Source organism: Phodopus roborovskii, unplaced genomic scaffold, assembly GCF_943737965.1.
Source record: "Phodopus roborovskii unplaced genomic scaffold, PHOROB, whole genome shotgun sequence".
NCBI classification, from domain to species: Eukaryota; Metazoa; Chordata; class Mammalia; order Rodentia; family Cricetidae; genus Phodopus; species Phodopus roborovskii.
Genome location: NW_026125391.1, coordinates 22,870,214 through 22,898,073, shown reverse-complemented (window position 1 = coordinate 22,898,073; position 27,860 = coordinate 22,870,214). Strand labels below are relative to the sequence as shown.

At 38.6% G+C, this 27,860-nt stretch overlaps 2 protein-coding genes across 2 annotated transcripts in view; one reads left to right on the top strand and one right to left on the bottom strand.

The window, feature by feature from the left end:
* Positions 1-126: 126 nt before the first annotated feature.
* On the top strand, positions 127-26,102 carry Pigf (phosphatidylinositol glycan anchor biosynthesis class F). Its single transcript, XM_051175217.1, has 6 exons — positions 127-234; positions 1,707-1,955; positions 3,966-4,057; positions 5,335-5,451; positions 14,093-14,201; positions 25,788-26,102. Exons 2-6 carry the CDS (start codon positions 1,728-1,730, stop codon positions 25,899-25,901), a joined length of 660 nt encoding a protein of 219 aa, XP_051031174.1. The 5' UTR covers positions 127-234; positions 1,707-1,727; the 3' UTR covers positions 25,902-26,102.
* The window catches only part of Rhoq (ras homolog family member Q), a 34,332-nt gene continuing 29,636 nt past the window's right edge, over positions 23,165-27,860 (bottom strand). The window contains exon 5 of the mRNA XM_051175218.1: positions 23,165-26,445. Within this exon, the coding sequence (XP_051031175.1) occupies positions 26,290-26,445 (156 nt within the window). The 3' untranslated portion in view covers positions 23,165-26,289. The remainder of the gene's footprint in view (positions 26,446-27,860) is intronic.

The window sequence follows — 27,860 nt, the reverse complement described above, 5'->3', positions numbered from 1 at the left end:
GCTTCCGGCTCCCGCCTATCATGGCCCGGGAAAGCCGCGGGAAGGACCAACGAGGACTGGTGGGTGGAGCTTCGTTCGTTGTCCCGGCCCTGCTCTCTAACGATTGGCTGTGGGCTTGGGAGGCCCCACCTCCTGGGTCTGCGCCTGCGCGTGGGTCATGGCAGCTGGTCGCACCTGAGGAAGGTGGGAGGCGGTGGTGTCCCCTTCCTTCCCTGCGGCGGGCGGGAGAGTTAGGTAAGCCGGCGGCAGGCTTCTCACGCTCTCCCGGGGCGGGTGCAGGCTGCTCTGCCGATTGCCGCGGTGGCCTCCGGAGCGCCACGCTTCATGCGGATCAGAGGATGTCCGCGCGCGGTACGGACCCTCTGGGGTCCCGGCTTCTGTCCGGCACTGTCCGGTCACCCGGGTGGGCAGCGCGGGCTCGCTCTCTCTGATTCTCTCCTTTCATTCTCTCCTCTCATTCTCTCTCTCCTCTCTCCTCTCATCTTCCTTTCTCCTCATTTTCTCTGTCTCTCCCCCTCTCCTTTCGTTCTCTCTGTGTGTCTCTGTTTCTGTCTCCCCGCCCCTCACTGCCCACGCTCCAGCCGCCCGAGGTTGGGGCAGCATCCCGAGCCAGCCTGGGTGGGGTTGAGCTGCGCTCCGCACCTGGGCAAAGGAGGGCTCGGAAGCAGCCGCGCCTTCCGACCAGCTCGCGTCGGATGGTGACTCCAGTTGGTAGCTTCCACAGGGGCCCGCCGGTTTCGGAGTCAGGGCTGCATCCAGCAAGCCGCGGCGTTTGGTACCGCTCGCTGTACTAGAACAGGATCTGCAGGTGGCCACAAGTGTCCTCTACTCAGTGCATGGATTCCGGACCCCCTGCCCCTGCCTCTCGGGAGGAGCCCGAGAAACTTCGTCCAAATCTTTTCTTCATCCAAGTCTTTTCTTGCTATCTATAACCCCTGCAGGATGTATTCAAGTTGAGGAGGCTCTGCTTGAAATGGCTTTAGTGTATGTAACCTTGGCCGTGTCTGCAAACTTGTCCCTCCAGTTTGCTTAATCAGTATCATATTTGCCTTTGAAAACGATTGTGTGGATTATAAACGAGGGTTGATAGAACGATGCCCAAACTTGTACTTTTACCTTTCAGGTCAGTTCTCTTCCCTGCTGTGTGGATGTCTGCTTGGGCGGTATTTTTGCCACCATGTAACATAACATGTATTATTTTACGTTCTTTCTTAATTTTAACCAATATAACATATAATTAGATCAAATATACATATTTAGAGACCATGGACGTTTGTTTCTCCTACTCATGCTCTGCTTTTTGACTAGAACTTAGCGTCTGTGACAGTGTTATTTTGTTTTTCCAGGAGACTTGGGAGTCCTTAGTTTAACATACTGACCATCTAACTGTTGTTCTCAATGTCATTTGCATATCCAAATGATTTTGGCCAAAAAAAGAGAGAAAAAGTAAAATTAGTTGCTTAATTGTCTTTTTAGAAGTCAGTCATGAATATTTAAATTTTTATTGAATTTTTAAGGCTCTGAAAGATATTTGTAGCATATTAGAAAAATCTAAAGTAATAGGATATCAACTCTGTCTTCTATGCTTTGAAACAAATTTATTGCCCATAGGAAATTATTAGTAAAAGGTTTATTTTTAGAGTATTGAAGTGTTTGGGACATGGAGAAAAATCATTACATGTTTTTCTTAATTTGTTTTCTACTAGGTAGCTACCCAAGAAAACACCATGAAAGATACTGATATCAAGAGACTGCTGTATTCCAATCTTTTGTGCGTGTTTTCAGTTTTTCTAAGTGTTTTTGTCCCATCCCTCTTCTTGGATGACTTCTCAATACTGGAAACTCACCTGGCCTGGCTGTGCATGTGTTCTGCTTCTGTGACCGGTGTCAATCTCCTGTTGCATTTAGTAGTGAAAGCAAATGTGTCTTCTAGAAGAAGTTCCTTATCACACAAGGTAAGGTTTACTCATTGATAAACAGTTTTGAGAGGGAAGTGATAGTGGAAGAAAGAAGCATTGTGCTTGGTGGTGGCGCCTGCCTTTAACCTCTGGGGAGGCAGAGGCTGGTGGATCTCCTTGAGTTCAAAACCATCCTGGTCTACAGAGTGAGTTCTAGGAGAGCCAAGGCTACACAGAGAAACCCTGTCCTGAAAGAACAAAACAAAGAATGAAGTATTGTTACATGCATATTGAGTTACTTACAGCATATAAAGGGAACCAAGTCCACCCCTTCACCCCTGCAAAAGCAGTAGCCTGTCACCTACAATGTTTGATAGATCTTGGTTATGTATTAATTGTGGAATTATGGCTCCTTTAATGCATCACAATATAAATATGACTCTGTATAATCTTTTTTTTATATCATCACTGAAGGTAACTTAGAAGACAATGCAGTTTATTTTCATACTTTTTTTATGTGTTGGGGTGGGTGGTTGGGTTACACTGTGTAAATGCATGAGGAGGCTGGAGGTCATCTTTAGAAACACTGTCCATCTCCACTCTGCTCAGGGTCATTCATTGTCTTGGAGCTCACCAATTAGGCTAGACTGGCTGGCCAATGAGCCCCAGAGATCGTCTGTCTCTCCCCAGTGCTGGGATTTCAAGCATGCCCCATATCTAGCATTTTATTCTGAGCTCTAGGAATCAACTCAGGTCCTTGTTGCTTATTGACTGAGGTGTTCCCCCAGTCCATGTATATTTAAAAATTTTATTTTTTTATTCTTTGATAACTTCATACAGGCATACAATTTTTTTTATTATATCCATTCCCTACTCTACTCCTAATCTCTGCCCAACTATATATCTTTTTTGTTGTTGTTATTATTATAGCCTCCAGAGTTCTGCGTCTGCACAGATGTGGGACATCCACTGGAGCATGGTGAACCCACCAGGGATCACATTCCTAAGGATAACTGACTTTCTTCACCTTAATAGTCATCAGCTATCAATAGCTCCCTCAGCTAGGGGTCGAGGCCCTCTTTAAATAAGAAGTGAGTTTTCCAGAAATTGCAAATTAAATCATAACCATTATTTCACATGTGGCCTTCCTTAACTAAACAGTTAAAAGTTTTCAGATATTAGAGTCAATATTTTTCCAGAATAGTCACTGTTCTATGACACCTGACAATTATGTTAAGTTAAAATCGTCACTGAACATTCAATACTATGTATAATTCCCTATCAGAGTGTTTTCAACACCTTAACTGACTTTCAGTTCAAAACATTAATATGTGCCTTGTAATTATATTGTCTTGAGTTTCAGATCAAGTTTGTTCTAGGCATGGACCTATTTGTAGATGTTCAAGTCTTTTTAAAAAAATATTGTTTATACAGCAATATGAATATGGTTTTGGAAATTATTTAGTACTTTGCTTTTTTGATATAATTTCCCCAGTTTTGTTTTATAATGAAAGAAAAGTATAGTACTCATTATTCTCTGTAGATAATTCATGTATCTTTATATAATAAGGTTGCTGTGGTTTTTGTATCCTAACACTATTATCAGCATTTCTTAAGAATTAATAGTATTATAATCAAACCACATAAATACAAATCAATTTTGGCTTTTATGCTATTGTGGGATGGAGTATATTTGTGTGATACTTGTCTTTTAAATTAAAAAAAATCATTTTATTTATTTAGTGTGTGTGTATGTGTATGTATATGTGTATATACATGCAACACAGCTTCCATATTGAGGTCAAAGAGTAGTTCTCAGGTCATCATGCATGGAGGCTAGGGCCTTCACCTGCTGAACCGTCTTGCTGGCCCTGTCTCTTAAGTCTTTTGCAGTCTGTTTTGAGGGCTATGCATGCAATAAGATGTGATCGGATTTGAAGTTATCCAGCAAAGAGTGTCCAGCTGTTTCAGACGTTATGGGAACAAGTTATATTTGTGTGTAAAATGGCAGAATTTGTGGCTTTTTAAGTAGTCTCTTGAGTCTTCAGCTTCTCCATTCTCTTTTAGGTGACCAGAGTTTTGAAATGTTGCATCTACTTCCTTTTGTCTTGTTTTTTCCTTCATATCATCTTTGTTCTATATGGAGCACCATTAATAGAGTAAGTTCTGAATGTTTACTTTATGTTTTCATGTATTAATTTACTAAATGGTACTAGCTCTTAGCAAATCTAGCAGAACCATAGTGGGTTTGATTAATGAATGGATCAAGGTAGAAAACTATTATTGTCCTATTTTTAGTACTGTTAAAAACATCGAGACAACTTAATTCACATATTTCTGTTATTTTTTGATACCCAACTATACATCATAAACACTTTATATATGTATGTTTGTAATATATGGCTGTGAAAAACCTCTAGGTGTCCAACCTTTTGACATTACATGATATGGTAATCTACAAAATTGTATTTAAGAACCCTGTGATCATATTACCAAAATCTGACAATGTTTATGATTTGAGATACATTCATAGCTATCCTTGGATGAAGGCCACAGGCTAGAAAAGCCTTGATTTCTATAGGCAACTCACTATTGTATATGTGTAAACTAGTAGATAGTATTTCAGTGACTCAGATATGATTCTTGAGTATCTGAATTTATTTTCTTCAGGGACATAGATTCCCTTTGTTTATATCAAAATTTAACAGTCTTTAAAACTGGATAAATTCCACATTAGTGGGAACTAAATTCACAAATATTTGTTGTATGAGACATTTCATTTTAGCAGTGACTAAGTGATCATGGTAAAGTGAGTGATTATACATTCACATACACACATAAAGCTACGGATGCAGATACACACACAGTTGTACATACACAATAAGCTAACAGATAACTTTGTTTTAGCCTGGGCAGGAAAGTCTTTTGTCATGGAAAATTGTTTTGTCTAATTCATCTTATAAGAGAATCAATGAATAGGCAATGTGTTTCAAAGTTCAAATTTTTATCAAAATGCAAATTGTTAGGCTTCAGTCATAAACTCTTGAGGTGAAACTTACTGATCTTTAGTCTCTTTATGTGGTTAAAAAAAAAAAAGCAGTTCAACTTTAGGAGTTCTGGAAATTGTTAAGGAAGAAAGCTATAATTATCTAAAATCGAGCATTTTGGTTGTTTTATTTTGCAAGAAGGCCTCAATATGGATCTTTAGATTTTTAACATTTTTGAAATTTATGATTAAAAGCAGGTAATTTGCTAGGATGTTTTTGAAGCTAGTAGAATTATTTTAGTCTCATTTAGTGGGTCTTAGGTAGTTTTCTGGAGTAAAGTATAAGAAGATACTTTAATTAAGAATACACTTAAAAAGGTGATGCATCCCTTGGAATACATGTACCTTTAATACTTCTGAAACATGAACAGGTTTTCTTTTTGATCCTAGGTTGGTGTTGGAAACATTTTTATTTGCAGTTATTTTGTCTGCTTTTACTACAGTACCTTGTTTGTGTTTGCTAGGACCAAACCTCAAAGCATGGCTAAGAGTTTTCAGTAGAAATGGGTAAGTTTAACATTTATACTTTAGTAACATTAAAAGAAATAAAGAAGTATTTTGTATTCGTGTTGGTCTATTTATCCTGTGAGTGTCCCGAGGCGCTGTCCGATTCTCCATGATGTCTAAAGGGCCAGTGCTCTTGGAGAATAGAGGCTGGAGGTAGACAGTGTGAGAAAACCCCCAACAGTTAACATCATAAAGTACTACAAGTATAATTGCATTTCATAATGAAGTCCATAATCTAGAAATGTTTTGTCCAACCATCCCTTGTTTGGTCTATTTGTGGTAAGGTCTGAAAGTGCAAGCTTTACCAGATTTCATTTCTGTAGCTATCATTCATATATTTTCGGCATAGCTAAGTTAAAGTTTCAGCTTCCTTAAAGCCATTGAGGTGATACATACTAAAAATGGTTAATTTTTAACTAAGAAAACCAGGTGAGTTAGTTCTCGCGGTTTTGTCCTATTTATAAGCCAGCAACAAAACTTCCTGAGTGTTTACTCTGTGGTGTACATTATGCTAGCTCTGTGTGGATTCCAGAATGCCTATATTTCCCCTGAGGTGTTCAAGGGCTAAGAATGAAAAGAGCAGATAAGTGGTTAAAGTGTGGTAATCCCATAGTCAGTGCTGTAGGAGTAGGGGAGTAGCAAAGGGGCTGATAAGGGGCTGATTGGCGGTGGATTGGACCAGAAATACAGGCCTTTTAGTTCCATGAATTCTCCTATGTAATATGATCAAGATAAAGTGAGTATGTACTCTTCAGTCTTATTGCCGGAGTGAGTAAGATAATGAATACAATCAAAGAGCAAGTGCTCAAGAAATGTCTGTCAAGTGCATTAACACATATTGGGATTATCTGTCTGTCATATCTCCAACCCTGACTACAGTTTGTCTCACTAATTTTGTTTGGCTTTTAAGTAACATACCAGCAAATGTAGTGCATAGCTAACAGAAGATAATACGACTTTGCCAGTTAGTTCAATGTGGAGCGCCCATGAACTTGTCATTAGAGTGGAACAGAAGTTTTATGTCTCCATATTCGTTAGTGTAATTAGAAGCATTGGAATGAACCTGAGATGTTGAGGATGATCAGGTCTGTTTTAAATTTACATCTCACCAAGCTTCAAATCTATATAAACAGTTTATACTACTTTTATTGAAATAACCAAGTTTTTATTTATTGATTTTTATGTGTATGGATGTTTTACCTTCATATGTGTCTGTACACCACGTGAACCTCTAGTGTGTAGAATCTGGAAGACGTAGTGAGATTCTCCTAGGACTGGAGGAGCAGACAGTTGCGAGCTAGCATGGGGTGCTGGGAATCAAAACTAGGTCCTCTGGAAGAGCATCAGTTTCCCTTGTATTTATTTGCATGTTCATGTAAATTCCAAGCTGAGCTGAAAATGCAAACATTTTGAGCTTGAAGATTGAGACTTCTATCCTGAGAATAAAGGATCGATTCTGATGGTTTTGAAATTTACACATACTTAATTTCATTATCTTAACATGATTTTTCCATAAAGTTATTCCAGAAAAGTAAATGAAACCACCCCCAAGAGAATGTTCTTGTAAAGAAACTAATGACAAAAAAGTAATTTGGTTTCTTAAAATATTTTGCCAGCTTCTTGTTATGCATAATACCAGAAATACTTGCTTTGTCAGGGTTTGATTTGGTTTGTTGCCTTGTACTCATCACAACATGTATTCTTTTCACTTGCGGAATGTCTTATAAAGGTGAGTAGTAACCTACCATGGGCCTTGTTTTATAGGAATGTTTGCCTTTTGATTTGTCAGTTTGGTGATGCTGTTTAAGTGTCTGAGTTAGAGCTTGGTCATTTGGGCTAAGAAAATTCCTGGCTAGGACAGACACTCACATCACTGGTCTTGTGTCTTGTCATGGTGAAAGTGCCCATAACACCTGTCCTCTAGATGATAGGTTCTCTTTTTGTCATCTTTATATTGACACTGTTTTATATTGAGAAAACTGCCATGGACATCAAGAGCCAAAGATTTACTCATACAAAAATAGGTAACTTAGTCTGAATGTAGTCACATAAACTTAAAGATTTTAATATCTTATTAAGATTTTATTTGGGAGGGAACATTTATGCTGAAAATTGTGTAAAATATTTTTAGCCACCAGGAGGAGTTGTACTCCCCTTTCCTTAGATCAAATCCTTAAACCTATTTTGATGAGAACCTAAGACACATGTGCTTACTGTTAATTGCATTCCAGTGGATGACATACAGGAGGCACTCAAAGTGCCATGTTTCAGTTGATATTTAACATAATGAATTTCAGTGAAATCAAAAAATATGAGCAGGTACATAGGCCTTATTGTCATGAAGAGTGACCTAGAACATTTCTTTAGTTACCTTAAAATTTTATCCATAGTATAATAATAGGCCATTAGTTTGTGCTCAGCCCTATTGATTATGTGCAAATATTTTATAATTATCACAGTACTTGCAGTAATAATACACTTTAGGCAAGTTTATTATGGAAACCTATGAAATGGAAATAAGCCAGTATTATTCCTGCATGAAGTTAATAGGAATTTGTCTTTTTCCATTTTTTTCTTACGTCTTTGTTACAAAAGAATGTGTTACATATTTTTTAGTCTATTAAAATACATATATTTTGTAGTAAAGACATATGATTTCAAATAAAGTTCAAGTTAAAGAATCAGATAATGAAACAGAAAGTTAAAGAACTAATACTGCTATTATGGGGCAATAATTACAGATTTTATGTACTCTAATTTTGTTTCTTCATATAATGTGCAATTTTGAAACAAAAGCAGTTACTTTAGTACCTGCCTTGTAATTTATTTTACTGTGAGCATTTTTTCTGGATGTATGTATAAAATGTACCACTTTTTGCATAGCACCCTCAGTTATATCTTTTATTTTTTAGACTCATTTATTATGTACAGTGTTCTGCCTGCATATGTGCCTGTGCACCAGAAGAGGGCACTAGATCTCATTAGAAATGGTTGTAAGCCACAATGTGGTTGCTGGGAGTTGAACCCAGGACCTCTGGAAGAGCAGCTCTTAACCTCTGAGTCATCTCTTCAGGCCCAGTTATCATATCCTTAAGTGAAATGAAACCTCAGCCTGTATTTTTTTTAACTGTGGAGGAACATGCTGATGCTTTAATACAGATGTCATTGCTTCTGGATATAGACAGGACATGGCTGTGCTTCTTAGGAATTCTTCAGTTCTTGTCCTTGGTCTAGGAGGGAGAAGACCGTAGCTTCCTTTCCCTGTGCCTTTCTATCCTAATCAATGAGAAGGAGAATAGTCACTGTGATGGAATTAATCTAAATCATCATATCATTAAAATTGTTGTGTAATTCACTTACTATTGAAAGTTATCACATTTTCAGAGTTGTACGTAAGGTGATACACATCTGTGTTTTATCAAACTTGAGCAAGGGCTTCTTTGAACAATTATAAGTCATGTGATATACATATTTGTTTCAGCGAAACTTAGGCAAGGGTTTCTGTGAACTAGATTGCTGGAATAGAACTTGGGGATCAAAGACAGCTGATTGATACTGTCAAACTAGGGTTCTAATGTGAAGAATTTATACACAACTACATAGATTTGCTCACCAGCACAACAGCAGTGCCCTGACTCATTGTCAGATCTCCTTGCCTTTTATGAATCTACAGAGCTGCTTTCTCCTGGGACTCTGCCAAGGACACAGGCGATACCATAATAGCTTCATCTGGTTTTAAAAAGATGTCTAAGCGCTGGCCAGGATGTTTAAAGTTTGAGTCATGGAGCCACCATTTACTACATTTCAGCTGAGTGTTACTATTGAATCACAAGGGCAGCACTTACCTTTGCCATTCTTCCGCTCTGCCTTAAGATACAAAACAATCAATCAAACAAAAACCCCACAGGTAGTAAATAACATCCAGCATTCAAAATGCAGATCTACAACAGGAAAACTTGGTGCCAGTTAAGACGAGAAAGCAGTACCAAGAGAACTCATTTGTTAAATGCCTGAGCAAATAAGTAGCCAGGCAGCTTGGCTGTGGGAAGTGTGAGCAAGAGACATAGAAGGGGCACACAGTGTGAGGGTCGGGGCATAGAGAGCCAAGAGACGCACAGACACAAGGGTAATGTGAACTGGGAGAGCATGCCCCTGGCTTCAGATCAAACAAGTCACAAAGTGTATTGTAGAAAAGTATTACTAAGCATATTAGTTTAATAAAAAGCAAAGATGAGAAAATGAGCTAAAATGAAGATCAGATTGCAGAATCAGTGCCATAAATTCAGAACCTAACCACATGTATCGTATAAAACATATTTTGGAAGTATCAAGAAGCAGCTGGGTGGTGCCCACCTTTTTTCCCAGCACTCGGGAGGCAGAGGCAAATCTCTGAGTTCAAGGCCAGCCCTGTCTACATAGCGAGTGCCAGGACTATGTAGAGAGACCCTATCTCAGAAACAAACAAAAACAAAAAACAATGAAAGAAAGGTTTCAAAAGGAATGAGGGATAAGGAAGGAGTTGGGAAGCATAATTAGAGAACATATGATAGATACGGAGAACAGACAAGGGAGACTCAAACATAAGACTCCTGTGTGCTTCTGTAGTAAAAAAGAATTTAAAGATAGTGGTTCTCTCCACTGAAAGAATTCTTCAGTTTTTGCACGAAAGAGGCTCATTACATACACCAAGAGAATATTTGAATGGATTAGGGTTGCAGAGCAGAAGATACTGTCAAAGTAATACAGACAAATTGAACAATGGAAGAAGAATGGAGAAATGTAGCCCTCAAAGCCTCAGCTCTTTGAGCTAACACACTAATGTTGAGATTTGTTCAGTTTCCTCAGGGGGTAAAGCTTAAATGAACCTCTACATACCAGTGAATCTACTCTTAACTACAACACTTCCCCTCCCTCAGGAAGCTAGGCTTATACCATCTAACCTCAACTGGAATCTAGAAACAAGAAAGGAACTCAGTAAAAGTGAACACAATAGAATGAACAGAAGATGACCACATGTGTGTAAAGTGTGGTCAGACAAAGGAAATACTCAACAGAAAACTCCAGGAAAACGAAATACTGTAGGAAAACAAAACAGAAGTAGAGTCGAAAAAAAATCTCTTATTCAAACAAAAAAGACAAAGATACTTTTCTATGTGAAATGTAAGATAACCAGAGATAAAAAGATGAGTGGAAATTCTTCTAGCGTGGGGAAAGCATGTTCCTTGTAGAAATGGGGCAGAGGTAGGGGGACTAGAACGACACTGAACCTCTGCCTGCGAACCAGAACCCAAAGGAACAATGCTTTCTAAAAACCTGAGGCAAAATATTGGTAGCAATCATAACAAAACCATTTTCAGATTTAAAATTTTGAGTGGGGAAGGAAAAGTGATGGGGGATGGAGGAGAGAGGGGGAATGAGAGAATGAATCAAGATCTGACACAGACCCCAGAACATCAGGAAGGAGACAAATTCAGATATGATGGTGCAGGACTGTGCCAGCAGCAGGCTGAGAGCAGCCAGGTTAGAGTGGACGAGGCACCTCAAAAAAGGAGGGGGAGCAGAAAGGAAGCAGTATACTGTTGAGGTAGTTTTCTTTTTAAATATTTAAAGATGAGTTAGTGACAGGTAGATGAATACGTGGAAGGAGAAGAAAGAGGCAGATCTCAGCACCCGAGGAAAATTCAGAATTTTATTTACTGAGAGAAAAGACTTGTGATTGTGGTTTGCTCTGTGGTTGGTGTTTTCATAGTTATAAAAAACACTGGTTAACCATTTAACTGAAGGGCAAATTTAGTATTTGAGAAATGTCGAGGGAAATATGCCTATGTTGATATGGAAAGCTTGTGGATAAAAGGAGCTGCCTTCTACAGCAAAATGTAGAAAGTAATAACATCTTGAAATACAAGACAAGAATATATATGTATACACATATATATTTTTAATTGGAATCATCTCTGTAGTGTGTAGAAATCAGGTAGAGGAGGAGACTTTTAATTGTAGTCTTTGACTTTAAAGATATCACATGAGTCATTCTGATAAGTATGTTCACCTAAAATATAGGCTACAGAATTTTTATAGCTCTTGGTTCCATTTTTTTAATGTTTATTGTATGTAGGATCACAAACATTCTTGAATACTCCAAAACAATTAAAAGTGAAAGCAACCTCTTGGACTTTTACATTTTTTATTTTAATAAAAGTTGGTTACAAATATGCTAGATTAATGAAAAAAATGTGAAGAGCATGTTTCTTGCCACCAGTGGCTCTGATTACATTGTTACTGTGATTAGAATCCTTCAGTGATTTCTATAACATGACTTTAATGCAGTCTTAACCAGAAGTCTGGCTAGAATGACTGTACTCCACAGATAATTAGGAAGATGTAAAAAAAAATTGGAACCTTCACATATAACTATGGAAAATTCAAATATTTTGTCTGCTTTGGAAAACTGTCAGTTCTTCAAATAGTAGGTGACCCAGCTGTTTCCTTCTAGGTATAATCCCAAGAGAGATGAGAATATATATCCATACATAGATTGGCACACAAATGTTCCAAGCAGCATTATTTTTAATTGCCAAAATGCAGTAACAACCTAGATGCTTATCAACTATTGGATGGAGAGATAAAATCTGCAGTATCCACATAAAGGAATAGGATCCACTGACATGAATGAAGTGTTGATAGATGCTACACCATAGATGAACCTTAGAGAGTGTTGTAAGTGAAAGAAATCAGTAAAAGAATTCATGTCATTTGAGCTCACTTATGTGAAATATTTAGAATAGGCAAGCCATAGATATAAACTAGCTTAGGGCTATGGGAAGGAGAAATGGAGAGTGGTTGCTGATAGATGAAGAGTTTTCTTATATAGTGATTAAAATATTCTAAATATGGCTGGTGATGATTATGTAACACTGGCTATCCTAAAAGCCATTGCAATATAAACTTTAGATAAGTAAATTATGTGGCTGGGAAAGTATTTTTCCTAGGTTTTTTGTTGTACTCAATAAAGTCATTATTTTACTATATCCCAAGTTGGACTAGAACTTGCTATGTAGTCCAGGCTTCCCCTGAACTTGCAGTATTCCTCCTGCCTCTGCCTCCTTAGTGCTGGAATTACATACAACTTCTGGCTTGAAGTTGTATGAAACTCCTACCTACTTCTCCAGCCTCACACTGCTTATTCCGTCGAGTCTTGATGACCCTCTTCCTCGTCTGTAAAACCGAAGAGCAAACTCTCCAGCAGAGAGTAAAGTCTGCTCGGAGCTCTCCCACACTTCCTATCTCTGGCACTCTCCTTTCTCTGATGTAGCATAGATGAACTGTGTGTTAATGTCAACCAAAAACCTGGTCAAAACTTTATATTTGAGACTCTTCTAAGTTATCTGGACAGTGCAAGTCTCTTTTTATATTTAACTCAGCCAGTTTATTTCATCTTTAAACTAGTGCCAGGTGCTAGTTGAAACTGGCTAGCATTTACAAGTATTTTAAAACACAGAGCAGGAAGGCCCAGCAAATAATACAAATTTGGAAACATGGTCATTGTCTACCACTTCCTCCCAACCCCAAGTTTTAACAGAAACAAGCCTCTTGTGGCTGTGGGGATGTTAGATGGACAGAGTTGGTTTTCATTTGAATCTCTAATTCACTGTATGTTTTATGTGCAGTATTGAGACTTTCCTATGAAAATGCGGCTGCTGCTTTTTATTAATGTCACATTAACTCCACCACGCTTTGTAAGCGATTGACCCCCATGTATTGTATTGCTGTGTGCCTTTACTGTAACTAGACACATGTTCTTACATGTCATAGGTATAGTCAGAAAGCCGTACGTAAGAATGACTGAAGTATTCACATTATAAGGCTGAGAGCAAGACCTGAACTATAACAGGAGCAAGAGGTCTGTCCCTCCCCTTTACTCCAATATAGGGATGACAGGCAGAAATCACTGGGAGGTTTGTTTGCCTGTTTATTTTTTTCCCTTTTTAAGACACAGTCTCACTACATAATCCTTTCTGGCTGTGACACAGCTTGAGCACTGTCCTACCCTGAGCACTGGTTTATTGGTGTGTGCCACCATGCCCACAATCATGGGATCCTTTGAAGTTCTTGTTTTCCTTCCTTTGTCAAATAGATGAAATCGTATAGGATGAAATGTGGCATGAAGAAGATGAGTTGAGGAAGCCATTTTACATCCATCCAGTGTATTACCTTTGTAGCTGTTCAGGCAGAAAACAAAGCCAAGTCAGGCTTACATCGTGATACATTTAAATCTTATTTAGGAAAATACATATTTGTGTAGTATGCATATGTATTTTAAAATTGTGTGCAAAGAGTGCTTCTGGAGAGGTATATAATCATTTAAAAATGACAGTAGCCTGCTGTGAAGGACTTGGGGAGTGTGATAAAAGGACATAGTTGTTAGTTACTACAGTGCTCTTTCTATTTTCTGCCTCAGTGCACATACACATGGTACCTTTACAATGGAAATACATTCGTATCTTCATGTTTCTGTCAGTTTGAGTCAATTATGTTAAATGGATAAAAAAAATACATATAGCACCTATTTGTGCTAGTGCTTGTGTGATTTTCTAGCTATTATAATATAAATTGCCAATGACTTGTGTGTGGTGTCTTGCAGAGTTACATCCATTTGGGAGAACAGTCTTCAGATCACTACAATTTCCAGTTTTATAGGAGCGTGGCTTGGAGCATTTCCTATTCCACTGGATTGGGAAAGACCATGGCAGGTTGGTTTTAAAGACTTCACACTAACAAAGTGTATGCTGGCACAGCGGGAAGAAAGCTGGTGAGGAAAACTGGGATATGACACAAGGTATTTGGCTCTTCAGTAAAGTAGGGAACACAGTGCAGTCTAGATGCCTTGCTTATTGGGCCTGACCCAGTGTCATAGGCATTCACGTTGTCATGGATCTACCCGACAGCTCTAAATGTTTCTTTTTAAATTGTGTGTATGTGTGTTGTATACATGTATGTACTTATGCATTTATCATGTGTGGAGGCCAAGGTTGACATCCAGTGTCTTCTCACCTCAGTTGCTTCTCACCTCAGTTTTTGAGACAGGGTCTCTCACTGAGCCTGGATATTACTGATTGGCTAGGCTGGCTAGCCATCGAGGCCCTGGGATCCTCCCGTCCTCCCCTTCCTGCACTGAGGTTACAAATATTGTCACTGCCTATCTTTTCACATGGGTGCTGGTGATGCAAACTCAGGACCTCATCTTGCAGAGCAGCCACTCTCCAGTCCCTACTCTTAACCTTTTAAAAGCTTATTTTGCCAATACATATAGGAGAATTTTCTTTTCTCTCTTTTTAATTATTATGTTTCTGGTCTTAGGTTATACTTTCTTAACTAGATTGATTGCTTCATTGAAATATATTACAAAAGCATATAGCAAAGTAATTTCTAAAGCAAGCTTTGGTACATTTTTATTTATCTCATGTGCACATAATGTCTGTGGGTACATGCAGGCTAGAGTGAGTAGGAATCAGAATAGGTTCTCACCTTCCACCAGGTGGGTCTAGGAGTCAAACAGGTTGTCGGGTTTGGCAGCAGGTGTCTTTACCCACTGAAATGTCTTGCCAATCCCCAAGTAATTTTAAAAATAAAGGTAAGTGGTTTGAGAGGAAGCTTAACAGTACATGGGATACCATTGAGCCATATCCCCAGCCAGCCCTAGGTGCTTTGAGACAAGATCTCATTGTGTAGCTCAGGCTGAGTTTGAACTTGTTCTGTCATCCAGACTGATCTGAAACTTATGATCTGTTTGCATCTGCTTCATAATTAGTAGGACTACAGATAGGAGTCATTACACCAAGCATCATTATATTAATTTTTTAAAATATGTGTGTTTTGAGACAGGATCTTATGTAGTCCACGCTGGCCTTGAATTCATTTTGTATTTGAGGATTGCCTTGGATTCCTGATCCTCATACCTTCCCTTTCCTAGTACTGGGATTACAAGTGTGTTACCATGTTCTAGCATTTTCTGTTGCTATGATAAAACACTGACCAAAAGACACTTAGGGGAGGTAAAGATTTATTTGGCTCAAATCTCCAGGTTATATTGGTCAGGAGAGGAGCTCAAGACAAGAACTTGAAGCAGAAACCATGGAGGAATACTGCTTGTTGGCTTACTTGTTCCCAGGTTCATGCTTAGCTACCCATAGTAGATGGGCTCTCTTTCATCAAGTAATAATCAAGATAGGCCCCATATACATGCTTACAGGCCAGAGTGAGCTGAGAAATCCCTCAGCTGAGACTTTTCTTCTCAGATGACTCTAGACTTCGTCAAGTTAACAATGAATATTAAGCAGGTCACACCATATACTTCGTCAGCTTAACACACAAACATATCACTGTGACACCATAACTTTTCATTTTTTGTCCCCCAGATCTTGTTTCACTAATTTTTAATTGTTTTATACTGTGATACTTTGTTATATAGTTATTTTATAATGTAATAAATCACTATCGATCATTTAGTTTATTTTACTATAATAAATGCTGCATTGATAAATACTTCTGAATCTATAGCATCGTGAATTTTTCCTAAGATAAGTTCTCCCAAATGGAACAATGGTTACCTTTTTTCCAACATAAGAATATTTTCTGGTCTCAAAGAGAAAATATATTTGCCTTTTAAATTTAAGCTGTATTAATAATTTTTATAGAAAGTTAAATTTACTCCCCCCATCCACTGAGGAAAAACCACCATTTGTACTGTGATGGTAACCTTTGCAAGCTCCCTCCGCGCATGCTGTTCATAATGTACATGTTGTTTTTAATCTGCATTTTCCCTTTAAACTATGTATTATGGTGTTACCACATGTTAGGTTAGAATTATGTAACTGGGACATTCTATTTTATTAAAATAATATATCAGACTTTTTTTTTCCTGCTTTGGGGTTTTTCAAAACAGGGCTTCTCTGTGTGGCCTGGCTGTCCTGTAACTCGCTCTGTAGACCAGGCCAGCCTCGAATTCACAGAGATCCGCCTGCCTCTGCCTTGCTAGTGCTAGGATTAAAGGCGTGTACCAACCATCACCTGGCAGTGTATTAGTTTTGAATGGGCATTTAGATTGTTTTCAGTTCACTGGTAGTCGCATTAATTTTATTATTGTCATAATTAGGCATATGTCTGTTATAGTTGCCAAACTTGTAGGGTAAATTCCTAGGAAATAAACAGTTAGATAAATCTTTCATACATTTATAGGACTTAAATTTTATGTTGAACATAATTGCCTATTTTTAGGTCCATTTTTGTGGTTTCACTTAGATGCCTCTCTCTCGGACAGTTGAGTTTTTCTTTCACATTCAGTAATTCTGGTGAGCTGCCCTCCCCATGTTGACTGGTTGTTTTATTGTAGAAGGCTCAGGAGGTTTAGAGAACATCGCAGTATTGATGTCCTTGTGGAGCTTTTAGTTCTCATGAAGCAAAGTCCTATTTCTCGCCATATTGGTGGCCCAGCTGGCATCTCATTGCTGTCATCCATTCTTAGTATCATTCAACTGAAGAGTGTTAGACTTAAATTGGAGGGCAAAATTATTGAAGAAGGTACATGAATTGTTTCAAACTACTAGTTCATGACTTTCAGTTAATATAATTAAACCTAAATATAGGATATTAATTAATAACAGCACAGTGGGACATCAGCTTTAACGAGTTGGTAAAATGTCAGTGTAGAAGTTTGATCTTACATGTTTAGAACCTCCCTATGAGATTACAGAAGCAGGCTGGAGAGATAGCCCAGAGGTTAAGAGCACTGACTATTCTTCCAGAGGTCCTGAGTTCAATTCCCAGCAACCATCTGTACTGAGATCTGGCGCCCTCTTCTGGATGTAGGCAGGATACTATATACATAATAAATTTTAGAAAAGGTTGCAGAAGCAGAGCTGTGTGTGGAAAGTAAATGAGCTGATGAAAACACGAGTTTGGGTTTGCTTAGAAGATATTATTTACAGTTCATTTGTCTATTTTTAGATTAGTCGGTTTTTTGCTACTAGTTTTTCTCCCTCTGTACTTATTACAATAAAGAGTGAGCTAGATTCAAAGTAACTTCAGATCTAAAACAATTATTGTAGTTTTCCCTAATCCATGACATTGGGAGGTGTGGCTTTGACACTGGCTCTCTCTGTGTAGCCAAGACTTGCCTGGAATTCACTATGTAGCTGAGATTGGCCTTGAACCTCTGACCCTCCTTTCTCCACATCCCTTGCACTGACTGAATTGACTTTTTAAATCTTTGTGAGTGTGCATAAGCACATGTGTACTAGTGCACACAGACATGTCTGCTGAGGAGGCCTCATTGTCTGTCACTGCATACACCAAGCTAGCTGGGGCTCCAGCTCCCAGAGCTGCTCTCGTCCCCGCCTCCCATCTCCCATCTGTGATTTCAGCAAATAGGCTGCTGTGTCCAGCTTTATGTGAGTTCTGGGGAACACATTTCTGTGACAAGCATTTTACCCACTGAGCCGTCTTTTGAATTACAGTCTTTAGAAAAAGATTTTTTTAGTTAGCTAATTTGAATATATTGCAAGTTGTTAGTCTTCATTATTGAAAACACTTCATTCAGCCGCAATACACTGGCTGTTTAATTTTATTGTTAGTTTTAAGAGTATTACATGTTAATGGCTGGCTTATTTACTGTAAGCCTTTTAAAGTGTGGTACATACTAGGTTTCTTACTCACCGTTTCCTAGTTGTTTCCTAGTAAACTAGAGAAGTGATGAGGTTTCATTTTTTTCTTTCACTTTCAGCATAGTTTTTGTGGTGCCATTGTTATTTTCCAACAAATCAAATTCTACAGAACAAGACTTCACTGTGGCTCATAATGTTGATATAATCTGCCAGAAAAGCATTTCCTAAATGTGGGGACTTTGCTAGAGCAAACTTTGAGAAGATACTACTGTATAAACTCTGCTGTCTAAAATACAACATGCTATTAAAAGGAGATTTTAGTCTTAGTTCCTTGCAGCCCAATACACGCTTGATTTGTTTAAATTATGTTCAAAGCAAGCATCTTTGGGTTATGTTTTGTTTATATTTTGGAGAAATAGGAGTGTCTGGTTTCTTTAAAAACACACATGAATGAACACACAGAACCAACAAAATCTGTCATGTGTGAATGCCATTTTCTCTCTGAATTCAAATTTTATTTTGTATAATGTTCCTGTGGCCAGATGTTGATTGCATTCTATAATGAGAAACCTCAAGCATATTTGTACTTTTCAAATGGATTCTTCAGGGAAGGTCCAGTGAAAATGAAAACTTATTTTCCACTTAACGTGAGCCTTCAATGATTTTAGTAGTGCTAGGCGATGAGAGCTAGCTGCATAGTTGAAGGATGACCTCACTGTGTAGGAGGCACCTGCCATGCTGCTGCAACCTAAGAAAGAAGTGTTTTGCCTACAGTGCTCCCAGCACACACAAATGCCACCTTCATTATGTATGCTGAGCTCATTGTCGTCTTTCTGTCTTGTTCTTTCTGCTAGCAGTTTTTAAGTGAGTTAGTTTCCTTTTGTCTCTTTGGCATTCTGTTAAACCTGTTTATTGAGTTTCATGCCATGTTCAATTCTGTGTGACATTTCAGACACAAATAGAACATGCGTCATTTGTAGGTTTCTGTGTACCAGGCATGGATCTTGATGCTATGCCGAAGGTAATGTAATCATGGCAACTGTAGTGCAAGGTAGATCTCTTTCTTGTTCTTAACCACCACAAAGGCAAACGTAGGAGGAAAGAGTACACACCATGCTCACCATTATTTGATTGGCAAAAGGAAGATTTAGGATTCAAACTAAAGCTCCACCTACACCATGATTCTCTTCACTGCTGGAGATTGAAACACAGTGTTTGTTTCTTTTTAAAGCTGTAGCTTTGTTCTCTTTAGAATAGCATAAGTATTAAATTGCTTTCATTTCCCACATTGTTTCTTCTAAATGTCCTTATCACTCTTGGGATGTATTTTTAGACCAAAGTTTAATACATTTGTAGGAGCATATTTCAAACTAATTTACAATGCTCTTGTGTTTGAAAAACTCATGCTTTCTCTTCTTTGAGTGTGTGCACACCTGTAGCATGTGGCTATAGGAAGGTGACAGGTGTCACCTGTTCCACTTACTTGTTCTGAAGACTTGCGTGTTTGTGTGTATCTGTACCTGTGTGTGCCCATTGGATCCAGGAGGGACACTGGATCCCTCAGCTGGAGTTACAGGTGTTTGTGAGCCTCCAAATGTGGGTGCCAGCAGAGGTAAATAGGGAGAAACTGATGAGTCCGCAGAGGGGTTACTAGCTCTCTCTTCACCTATAAAGGAAGGTAAAACTCAAGGCAAGCCAGTTCTACGTCTCCCACAAGCTACTTTTCAGTGGGTTTATTGTCCTGCACAAATTCTCATTTGCATGACTTATTAGAATTCATCTGATGAAGCCTGCTAACCTACTGTCTTCAAATGATCATTTGCATTTCCTTTGAATTCTGTCTTGTGTGTGTGTCATGCTGGATACTCCTAACACAAATGCTGCAATTTGATGAAGGAATACATGAGTGGTACCTGCTTATTTGCTGTAGTCTGCTAATTGTAAATGGATACTGGTCTGCATGTACTCTGACCTCTCTCCTACTACAAAGAACATAGGGAGTTACTTGTATAGAGGTGAATCCCTGATCAGGACTCCTGTCAAAAGTGACAGTTCACATTCCTGGACACACACACACACACACACACACACACACACACACACACACACACACACACACACACACACATATGTTGGCCTGGTTAATACCATCCATTTCTCATGAAAGGCCTGCCTTGGCCCTGTCAGCAGAGCTTACAATGAGCACATCTTCTGTTAAGTAATACTTTCCACAGTCTTGTAATCTATAAAGTATAAGTTAACATTCTACTTTGATACAGTATAATCCATTCTTCAGGAAGGGAAATGCCAATTCACCTAAAACTGTGTAAGTCCTCATTTGGTCAAACCAGTGATCTTTGTTTTATCCTCTATACTGACATTTTTGCAGAAAACAATTCAGTTATAGTCCTAGGACTTAAAAGTTTCAAGTTATGCAAGAATTTGTGACACCTGTGATTTTTAGAAAGTATTTCATAAATATGATTTTCTATCCCGGTGGGAAAGGAATCATTCGTTTTCTACATTGATATTTATTATTGCTGTGTTTGTGAGCACCTGCAGGTACCAGGGTATATACTGAACACAGAAACTAAGCACAGAGTAGCTGGATGACTTGCTAAGGACCACATGTTTAGTAAATCTTAAAGCCAGGATTCAAATGCAGTCTGTCCAGGACCAAAATCAGTATTCTTAATCACTCTTATGCTAGCTAGAGCACAGTTGAGGAATGTATAGATGTGTGGGAATATTTCCTTTCCTAAGACATAAACAGTTCTTCCTAAAGCACAAGTGGGCACACACTTTTGTATTATTGCATTTTTTTATATTGTTGTCTTTTGTTAGATTATTTATTTTACGTATTTTGTCTGCATGCATGTGCCTTGTGTCCACATGGCAAAAGTGGGTGTTGGATCCCAGGACTGAAGTTACAGATGGTTGTGAGTCTCCCTGGGTGCTAGGGGTCATACACAGGTCCTCTGGAAGAGCAGCCAGTCTGCCCCACCCATATTGTTCCTTTCAAACAGTTTTTATTTGACATTAAAAAAAAGCACACGTGCAATTTATTTATATATTATGAAAATGCATTTTGGCTTAAGAAGATGAAATTATTTCTGGAGAAAAAAAAAACAGAGAAAGTACTACAGGTTTCACTTGCCCAGATTCTATGTTAGGTAATGTAAAATCTTTATTCATTTTTATTACTTTGAGAAAACAGACTTTTAGGTTTTTGGTCCCAGTGATAAAGGAAAGAAAAAAAATACCCATCACCACTTGATTTATCACAAGGAACATAATGGTGCCCTAAAAACAAGGCATTTTTATTTATTTCGAGGGGTTGTTTGAGTTGTGTTTTATTTCTTTTTTTTTTTTTTTTTCTTGGTGTCTTATTTTTTGTGATAGTATCTTACCCTGTAGCCCATAGGAGAATCATCATGAGTTTGAAGCCAGCCAATTCTCCTTTGTTAGCCAACCTTTGAACACAAGGTCACAGGCATGCAGCACCAGCCCAGGGTGGTTTTTATGAGAGAAAAGTCTTGCTTTGCAGCAGTGCTAGCTGGTTTTCTGTCAACTTGACACAAGCTAGAGTCATCTGTGAGGAGGGAACCTCAGTGAGAAAACTCCTCCATTAGATGAGGCTTTGGCAAGCCTGTAGGGCATTCTCTTAATTAGTGATGTGGGAGGTACAGCCCATTGTGGGTGGTGCCACTCCTGGGCTGATGGTCCTGGGTTCTATAGTAAGAAAGCAGGCTGAGCAAGCCAGTAAGCAGTATCTCCCATGGCCTCTGCATCAACTCCTTCCCTGTTGAGTTCTAGTCCGGACTTCCTTAGATGATGAATAGAGTTGTCGAAGTGTAAGCCAAATAAACCCTTTTCTTTCTTCCTCAAGCTGCATGGTCACCCTATGACAGCATCTTAGGTTGCTTCAAATGAACAACCATCTTCTTCCTTAGCCTATTAGTGCTGAGATGAGGGGCAGGTGCACTTTGCGTAACTAGGGTGCTAGCCTTCCACCCAATAGAGCCGATCACCTCTAAAAGTAGGGTTTTCCTTTGATAACTTTACTTTATCTACTTGCATTGCATTATGTTATTTAACAGGAGATATTTCTTCCACTTAGTGACTTTTAAGAAAAATTTGAAGTGAAAAGAAACTAGATAAATGATTGTCACTTTGGTGGCAAACCCTGTGAATGGCTTTCTTAATATCAACGCTTTTGTTCTCAATCCAATTTTCCTTACATAAAACCAAATAGTTATATATAGGGATCTCAGAGTGTCATAATTTGGAGAAATATTTATATCTCTGCAGCTGAAATAGCTCATAGGTACTGTAGATTTTTAAAAATACTATTGTGTCACAAAGAATGTTAAAACAGGGAAATAGTTTTAAATGGATCTCATTTAAGATCTCATTATTAAAATAGAATTAAACCAGGCTGATTAGACAAGTCGGAATGAATTCTGTACTGTGGTATGGTTTTAAATTTTTAAAGCAATTATAAGAAAGCTGGCAAGAAGCTGCTTAGGAGGAAAAGACTTAACAGTTGAGGACTTCTGTGTCGCAGGAGAGTCATGCCAGCACTCTTTCTACAAAGCCTGGACCATCACTGGGGAACCATCTGAAAAGTTGGGATATTTTATTTGCTGATGGCATGGATGTCTTGAGTTTTGTATAACAGTGCATTTCTGAGTGTGCCAAGCCTTAACCCCTTACAGGAGAAAAATGTTTAAGCCAGCATTTATTTCATTTTTCGCATTCTTTGGAAGTGAAGTATGGCAACCATCTAACGAATATGTGCAAATGTATATATGGTGTATTTGAGAACAATGAACCACCCTGAAATCAGAGAGTGATTAAAGCAGAATTTGGTACCCGAAATTGGAATTTGCCTGGAGCCACAGGGATTGTCACTCTCCCCACACTCTGACTGACAGAGAGCTTTTTAGGGGTGCAGGTGCTCACACATTGCCAGGGATGAGCAGTCTCAAAGCAGAGGGAAGGGATTAAATAAAAACTACTAAGGTAAGAAGCTCAGTGTTTTTTATAAGTAGTAAACTGCATTTCATTTTATTTATGACCCCATACGTGAGGAAGGGACGCTGTTGAAGTAACAATCATTTAAAAAGCAACAACCAACAAACCAGTATTTAATTTGGTATTTAAAACCAATAATTAGAAATCAAATGGAAGCAGTGTCTAAAGGAACTAAGATAATTCATAACAAATGGCACAAACTCAAGCTCTGCTTATTGGAAATATGATAATTCACCACAAGTAAGCTACAACGTACCTGTAAGGCCAGAGCACACATTAGCAAAGTTCTATCAGATCTCAAGAGTCCCCTAAAAGTTTTAAAGGACCTTAGAACAGATTTTCTGTGCAAACACTGATCAATGAGGATTTCCTCCAAGTTCTTTCGTACATGACCTTATTTGAAGCAGTGTATTCACCTGCAGAATCCATGTTAGTAAAATAGTTTTTTAAAGTATTTTCTTTCCCAGGTATTTCACTAGTTTGAAAGAGTTTTTCCAGAGATGAGTCTGAATTTCTGTTGCAACCTAAGCCTTTAAAGAAGATATGCTTCTGAAAATAAGGCAATTTCTCTATAACCTGCTCATGAATAGAAAACAAATCTTTGGTTTTTTTTTTTTTTTTTGTTTGTTTGTTTGTTTTGTTTTTTGTGGGTTTTTTTTTTTTTTTTAATTTTTGGTTAAATGGGCAGAGAAGATTTTGCAAAAAGAAATACTAAATAACCAACACAAAGAGCTCTTGACAAGCAATGGGAAACTCCAAACCCCATCAAGGTAAATAGAGTACCTAAGGCACCTCAGGTTCAGATGATACAATCGTCTGCTTAGAGTTTGAGTGTTCTATATACATGATTCTTACCATCCGGAGAAAGGGAAGCTGAAAAGGTGATGTCCAACTATGACTGCTGTGACTCAGAGGAGAGTGAAGAGAGCTCATGAGTGGGAGGGACACCGGAGAGCACTCTCATGGTCATAACATGAGGAAACCGAGGTGACACCAGTGCGCGCTTCCAGATTCTTAATCCATTTCTCTTGAAGCACGAATGGTCTTGACTTTAAATTCATTGTCTTTAATACACCAAGTGTCAAGGGTTTCACAAATGTAGATTTGAAGAAGAAACAAAAAAAGAAAGAAAAGAAAAAGAAAGTAAAACCAAAACCCATCAAATCTCCAAAGGCAACTTGGAAATGAATAATACTTTACTGCCGGGATTCCTTCATATCATGGGTTTGACAATTTAGCTAGCATGTTAACTCATTATACAATTTCTTTCAATTCTACCTAAAAACAAGACCAAAACAAAATGGGAAAGTTACAGAAATCCCATTTGAGCATACATAAGGCCATGATGCTTAATGTGAACCACCACTGCTTGGGGAAAAAAAAAAAAAGACATGGGACTTCCACTTCCAAGAGAAAACTCTTGTCCAGTAGACTCCACTACCAAGTAGGGGAGTATGGTGCTTATACTTCAAAAACTCCTACAAAGCTCACATGCAAGACAGTACATCTAGATTTGTGACTGGTATGAACATTTAAGGCTGTCATTTTCAAGTATCAGTGTTTAGTGTTCCATTACGCAATCTGTGCAATAGACAAAGCTGTAAGCACAAACTCTGGAAGATAACAGAAGCTCGCTAAAGACCAAGAAGTCGTAGTTTAAGCAACAACAAATTTCAACCTAAGAAAGGCTGGCAACACGATATGGATTAGATTATGCTTCCCTAAACTGTATGAGCTGGCTCGCATGGAAGCTTCGTGTAACAAACACTACTGTCTGTTGCATTGCGTTTAGAATAAGGCAGATCCATAGCAGACGGAGGAAGAAAGCCAAATGGTACCAGCCGGTTATTAAGGTGGTTTTCCTCCAGTACACTTTGAAGGCTGATTCCCCGGAGAAGGGTTAGAAATGGCTCCAGCACACCAAATAAGCTTTCTGAAAAAGCAAAGTTTGCTTCCAAGATTTTTTACCCAGTGCTTTTAACTTAGGGGCCCACATACACTGTCTGTGGCATAAAATAAATCACCATTACTTAGTTCTGGTTAACGAAGTGTAGCATGGCTGGAGAAACCATCTGGGAAGCCTGTAATGTTCTGCTTGCCTTGCACTCTAAGTGTGTGCATAAGTTGTAGGCTGTACCCTAGGTGGATACAGCATCTGTAGCTCATAGAAGCAGAACACCTACACACTCCACGGAACATGCTCAGATTCTAGGCCTTCCCTCTGACACAACTGAAAATTTCTAAGGTTCAGTCAGCCTACACACTTCTTGCTTCATTTGATGCGCACAGCCAAAGTGGGTATTAGAAAAATGGCCAACTACTATAGAGAACTAAACTGAGTTCAGGATTATGGCAAACTATGACCCAATTTTTAAATTTGTACTTTAGCATGTACTTCATGCAATTTGGGGAACATCAAACTAAATCTACAGTTGCCGGAAGCCTCGTTACCTTTTAATACACATTAAAGTGTGTACATTTTTAGTGTTCATAGTAAATGCAGTTATGACCTATTAAACTTTTGGCATTCTTTAAGAAAGCACATTAAGCTTCACTATAGAAATGTTTATGTTACACTTAGTTTGTGCTCAAGGAATAATAAAACATCAGTTGGTTTCGATTTCCTAATTCTTTCCTCAGGTGTGGCCCATCTCCTGTACACTCGGAGCGACCTTTGGCTATGTGGCTGGCCTGGTTAGCTCACCACTCTGGATATACTGGAATAGAAAGCAACTTACATACAAGAGCAATTAAGAGGAAAAAGGGGAGAAGACATTTCTTTGTGCAGATTCCATAAGGGCTGTGCAGAAATGTGTATGGTCAAAGCCAAGCAGTTCCTTTTACAGCACTGTTGTTTTTTTCAATGTCGTTTCAACATGGTGTGATTGTAGCTTTTTAACTATGAAACCCCTGAGAGATTGTACCTTCTAGTTGAAATAAAGTATTTATAGTAGATTGTGGCTTCAGATGCTGTTTGCTGCTGCTTAGACCTTTAAGAAACATTCTCAATGACACTGTAGAATGCTGAGGGCAGTTTCCCTCCCCCCTCAGGTTAAACTTCACTGTAAGAGGTCAGGACATCGCTGTAGCTTTTGAGATGCTGGGAGAAATGGACAGGTCCCTTGGCCACTACAGACTTTTCTCACGTAATCAAACAACAGTTTATACATCTTGATCCTATTCTCTTTTTAACTGCATGTTTCTTTGGAGTTAAAATGGCTATGATAGCCTCATCAAAAACAGTCTTCAAACCCTTCTGGGTCAAAGCTGAACATTCCACATAGCAGCGTGCGCCTATCTGGGAAGGAGAAAAAAAAAAAAAAAAAGCCATAATTATATAAAACAGTTTTATAGACCTCAGCAACACCAACATTATATGGGAAGTTATAAAATACAGCTATGTTAAAGAACCTCACCCATATTCACAATACCCAGAGGGAGACAGTTGTTAAAATATTAGTGTATGACTTTCCAGATTTCTCTATGGAAAGTTCATTCATCAAATATTAGATACTCCCTACACATTAAGCAACTGCTTAAGGGCTGAGGGTATGTCAGTGACCCAGGTGTCCTGCCGTGTTTTTGAGAAAAGGAGTACAGAGCAGACACAGGTAAGTGCTGGGGGAAAGGACAGAGGGAAATGGGAGGGTGGTGGTAGTCAGGGAAGCCTTCTCAATAGGTCATGGTTGAGGAGTGAGAGATCCTGAGAGGCCAAGAGGTGGAAGAGAGACACATGTGACTGTTGCCTGTGTAGATGTTAGTCAGTTTCTCAGCATTGTCTGGCAGCTCTGTCTTTTAATTTCTTCAGCTCTTATTTTCTTCAGACTACATATTCCCTTCTGGCATTCTAGCTCTATGCTCGCTATGTAGAGCTACTTAGGGTTGGTTTCTCTCCCTCAAAAAAAAAAAAAAAAAAAGTCGTCTCCATAATAGCAGGTTGTGATACGTTGTGTTGTCACATGGCATTCTCCTTGGAGTGGAAGCTCATGCTCACGTCTTCAGACTCTTAGCCCACTTTTATTCTGATTAATTCATCTGACAGAAGGGTTGCTGTATACTAAGCTGTTAATGCCCTACAGATAAACCTGACTTTATTTCTGGCATCTGCTATAATAGCACATATTTATGTAATCAACTCACCTGCATTGATAACTTTTGCCTTTATGTATTTAGAAATTAAGCCTTCTCTCCCCAGGATTATAAAATCAAATGCAAGGAATTTCTGAAGTGATTTCTGTTAGAGAAACCCTTTCTCTTTGCTTTGGCAAAAGCTGGCCTCCAGAAAGTTCTCTTACTTCTTTCTAATCTCACAGTCTATTTTAAAAGACCTTATTAGATAGTGCTTACACAAAAATCCTGTGAGAGCCAATGGGAAAATACGAAGAGGAAGAGGAATTAGAAGAATCCAATGATCTTATGGTCAGATGGAGGGAAAAAGAATCTAGCTTTGGGGTAAGGGAAAATGTGAATTAAAGGGTATTGTATAGGGTCTGCAGAGATGGCTCAGTGGCTAAGAGCACTGACTGCTCTTCCAGAGGACCCAGTTCAAATCCCAGCACCCACATGGCAGCTCCAGTTCCAGGAGGTCTGACATCTTCACACAGGTGCATGAAGGCAAACACCAATGCATATAAAATAAAGATAATTTTAAAAAAAGGTATATGTATCTGTAAGTATTTTTTTAAGAGTCTAGCCATAATTTTCTTAGTTACC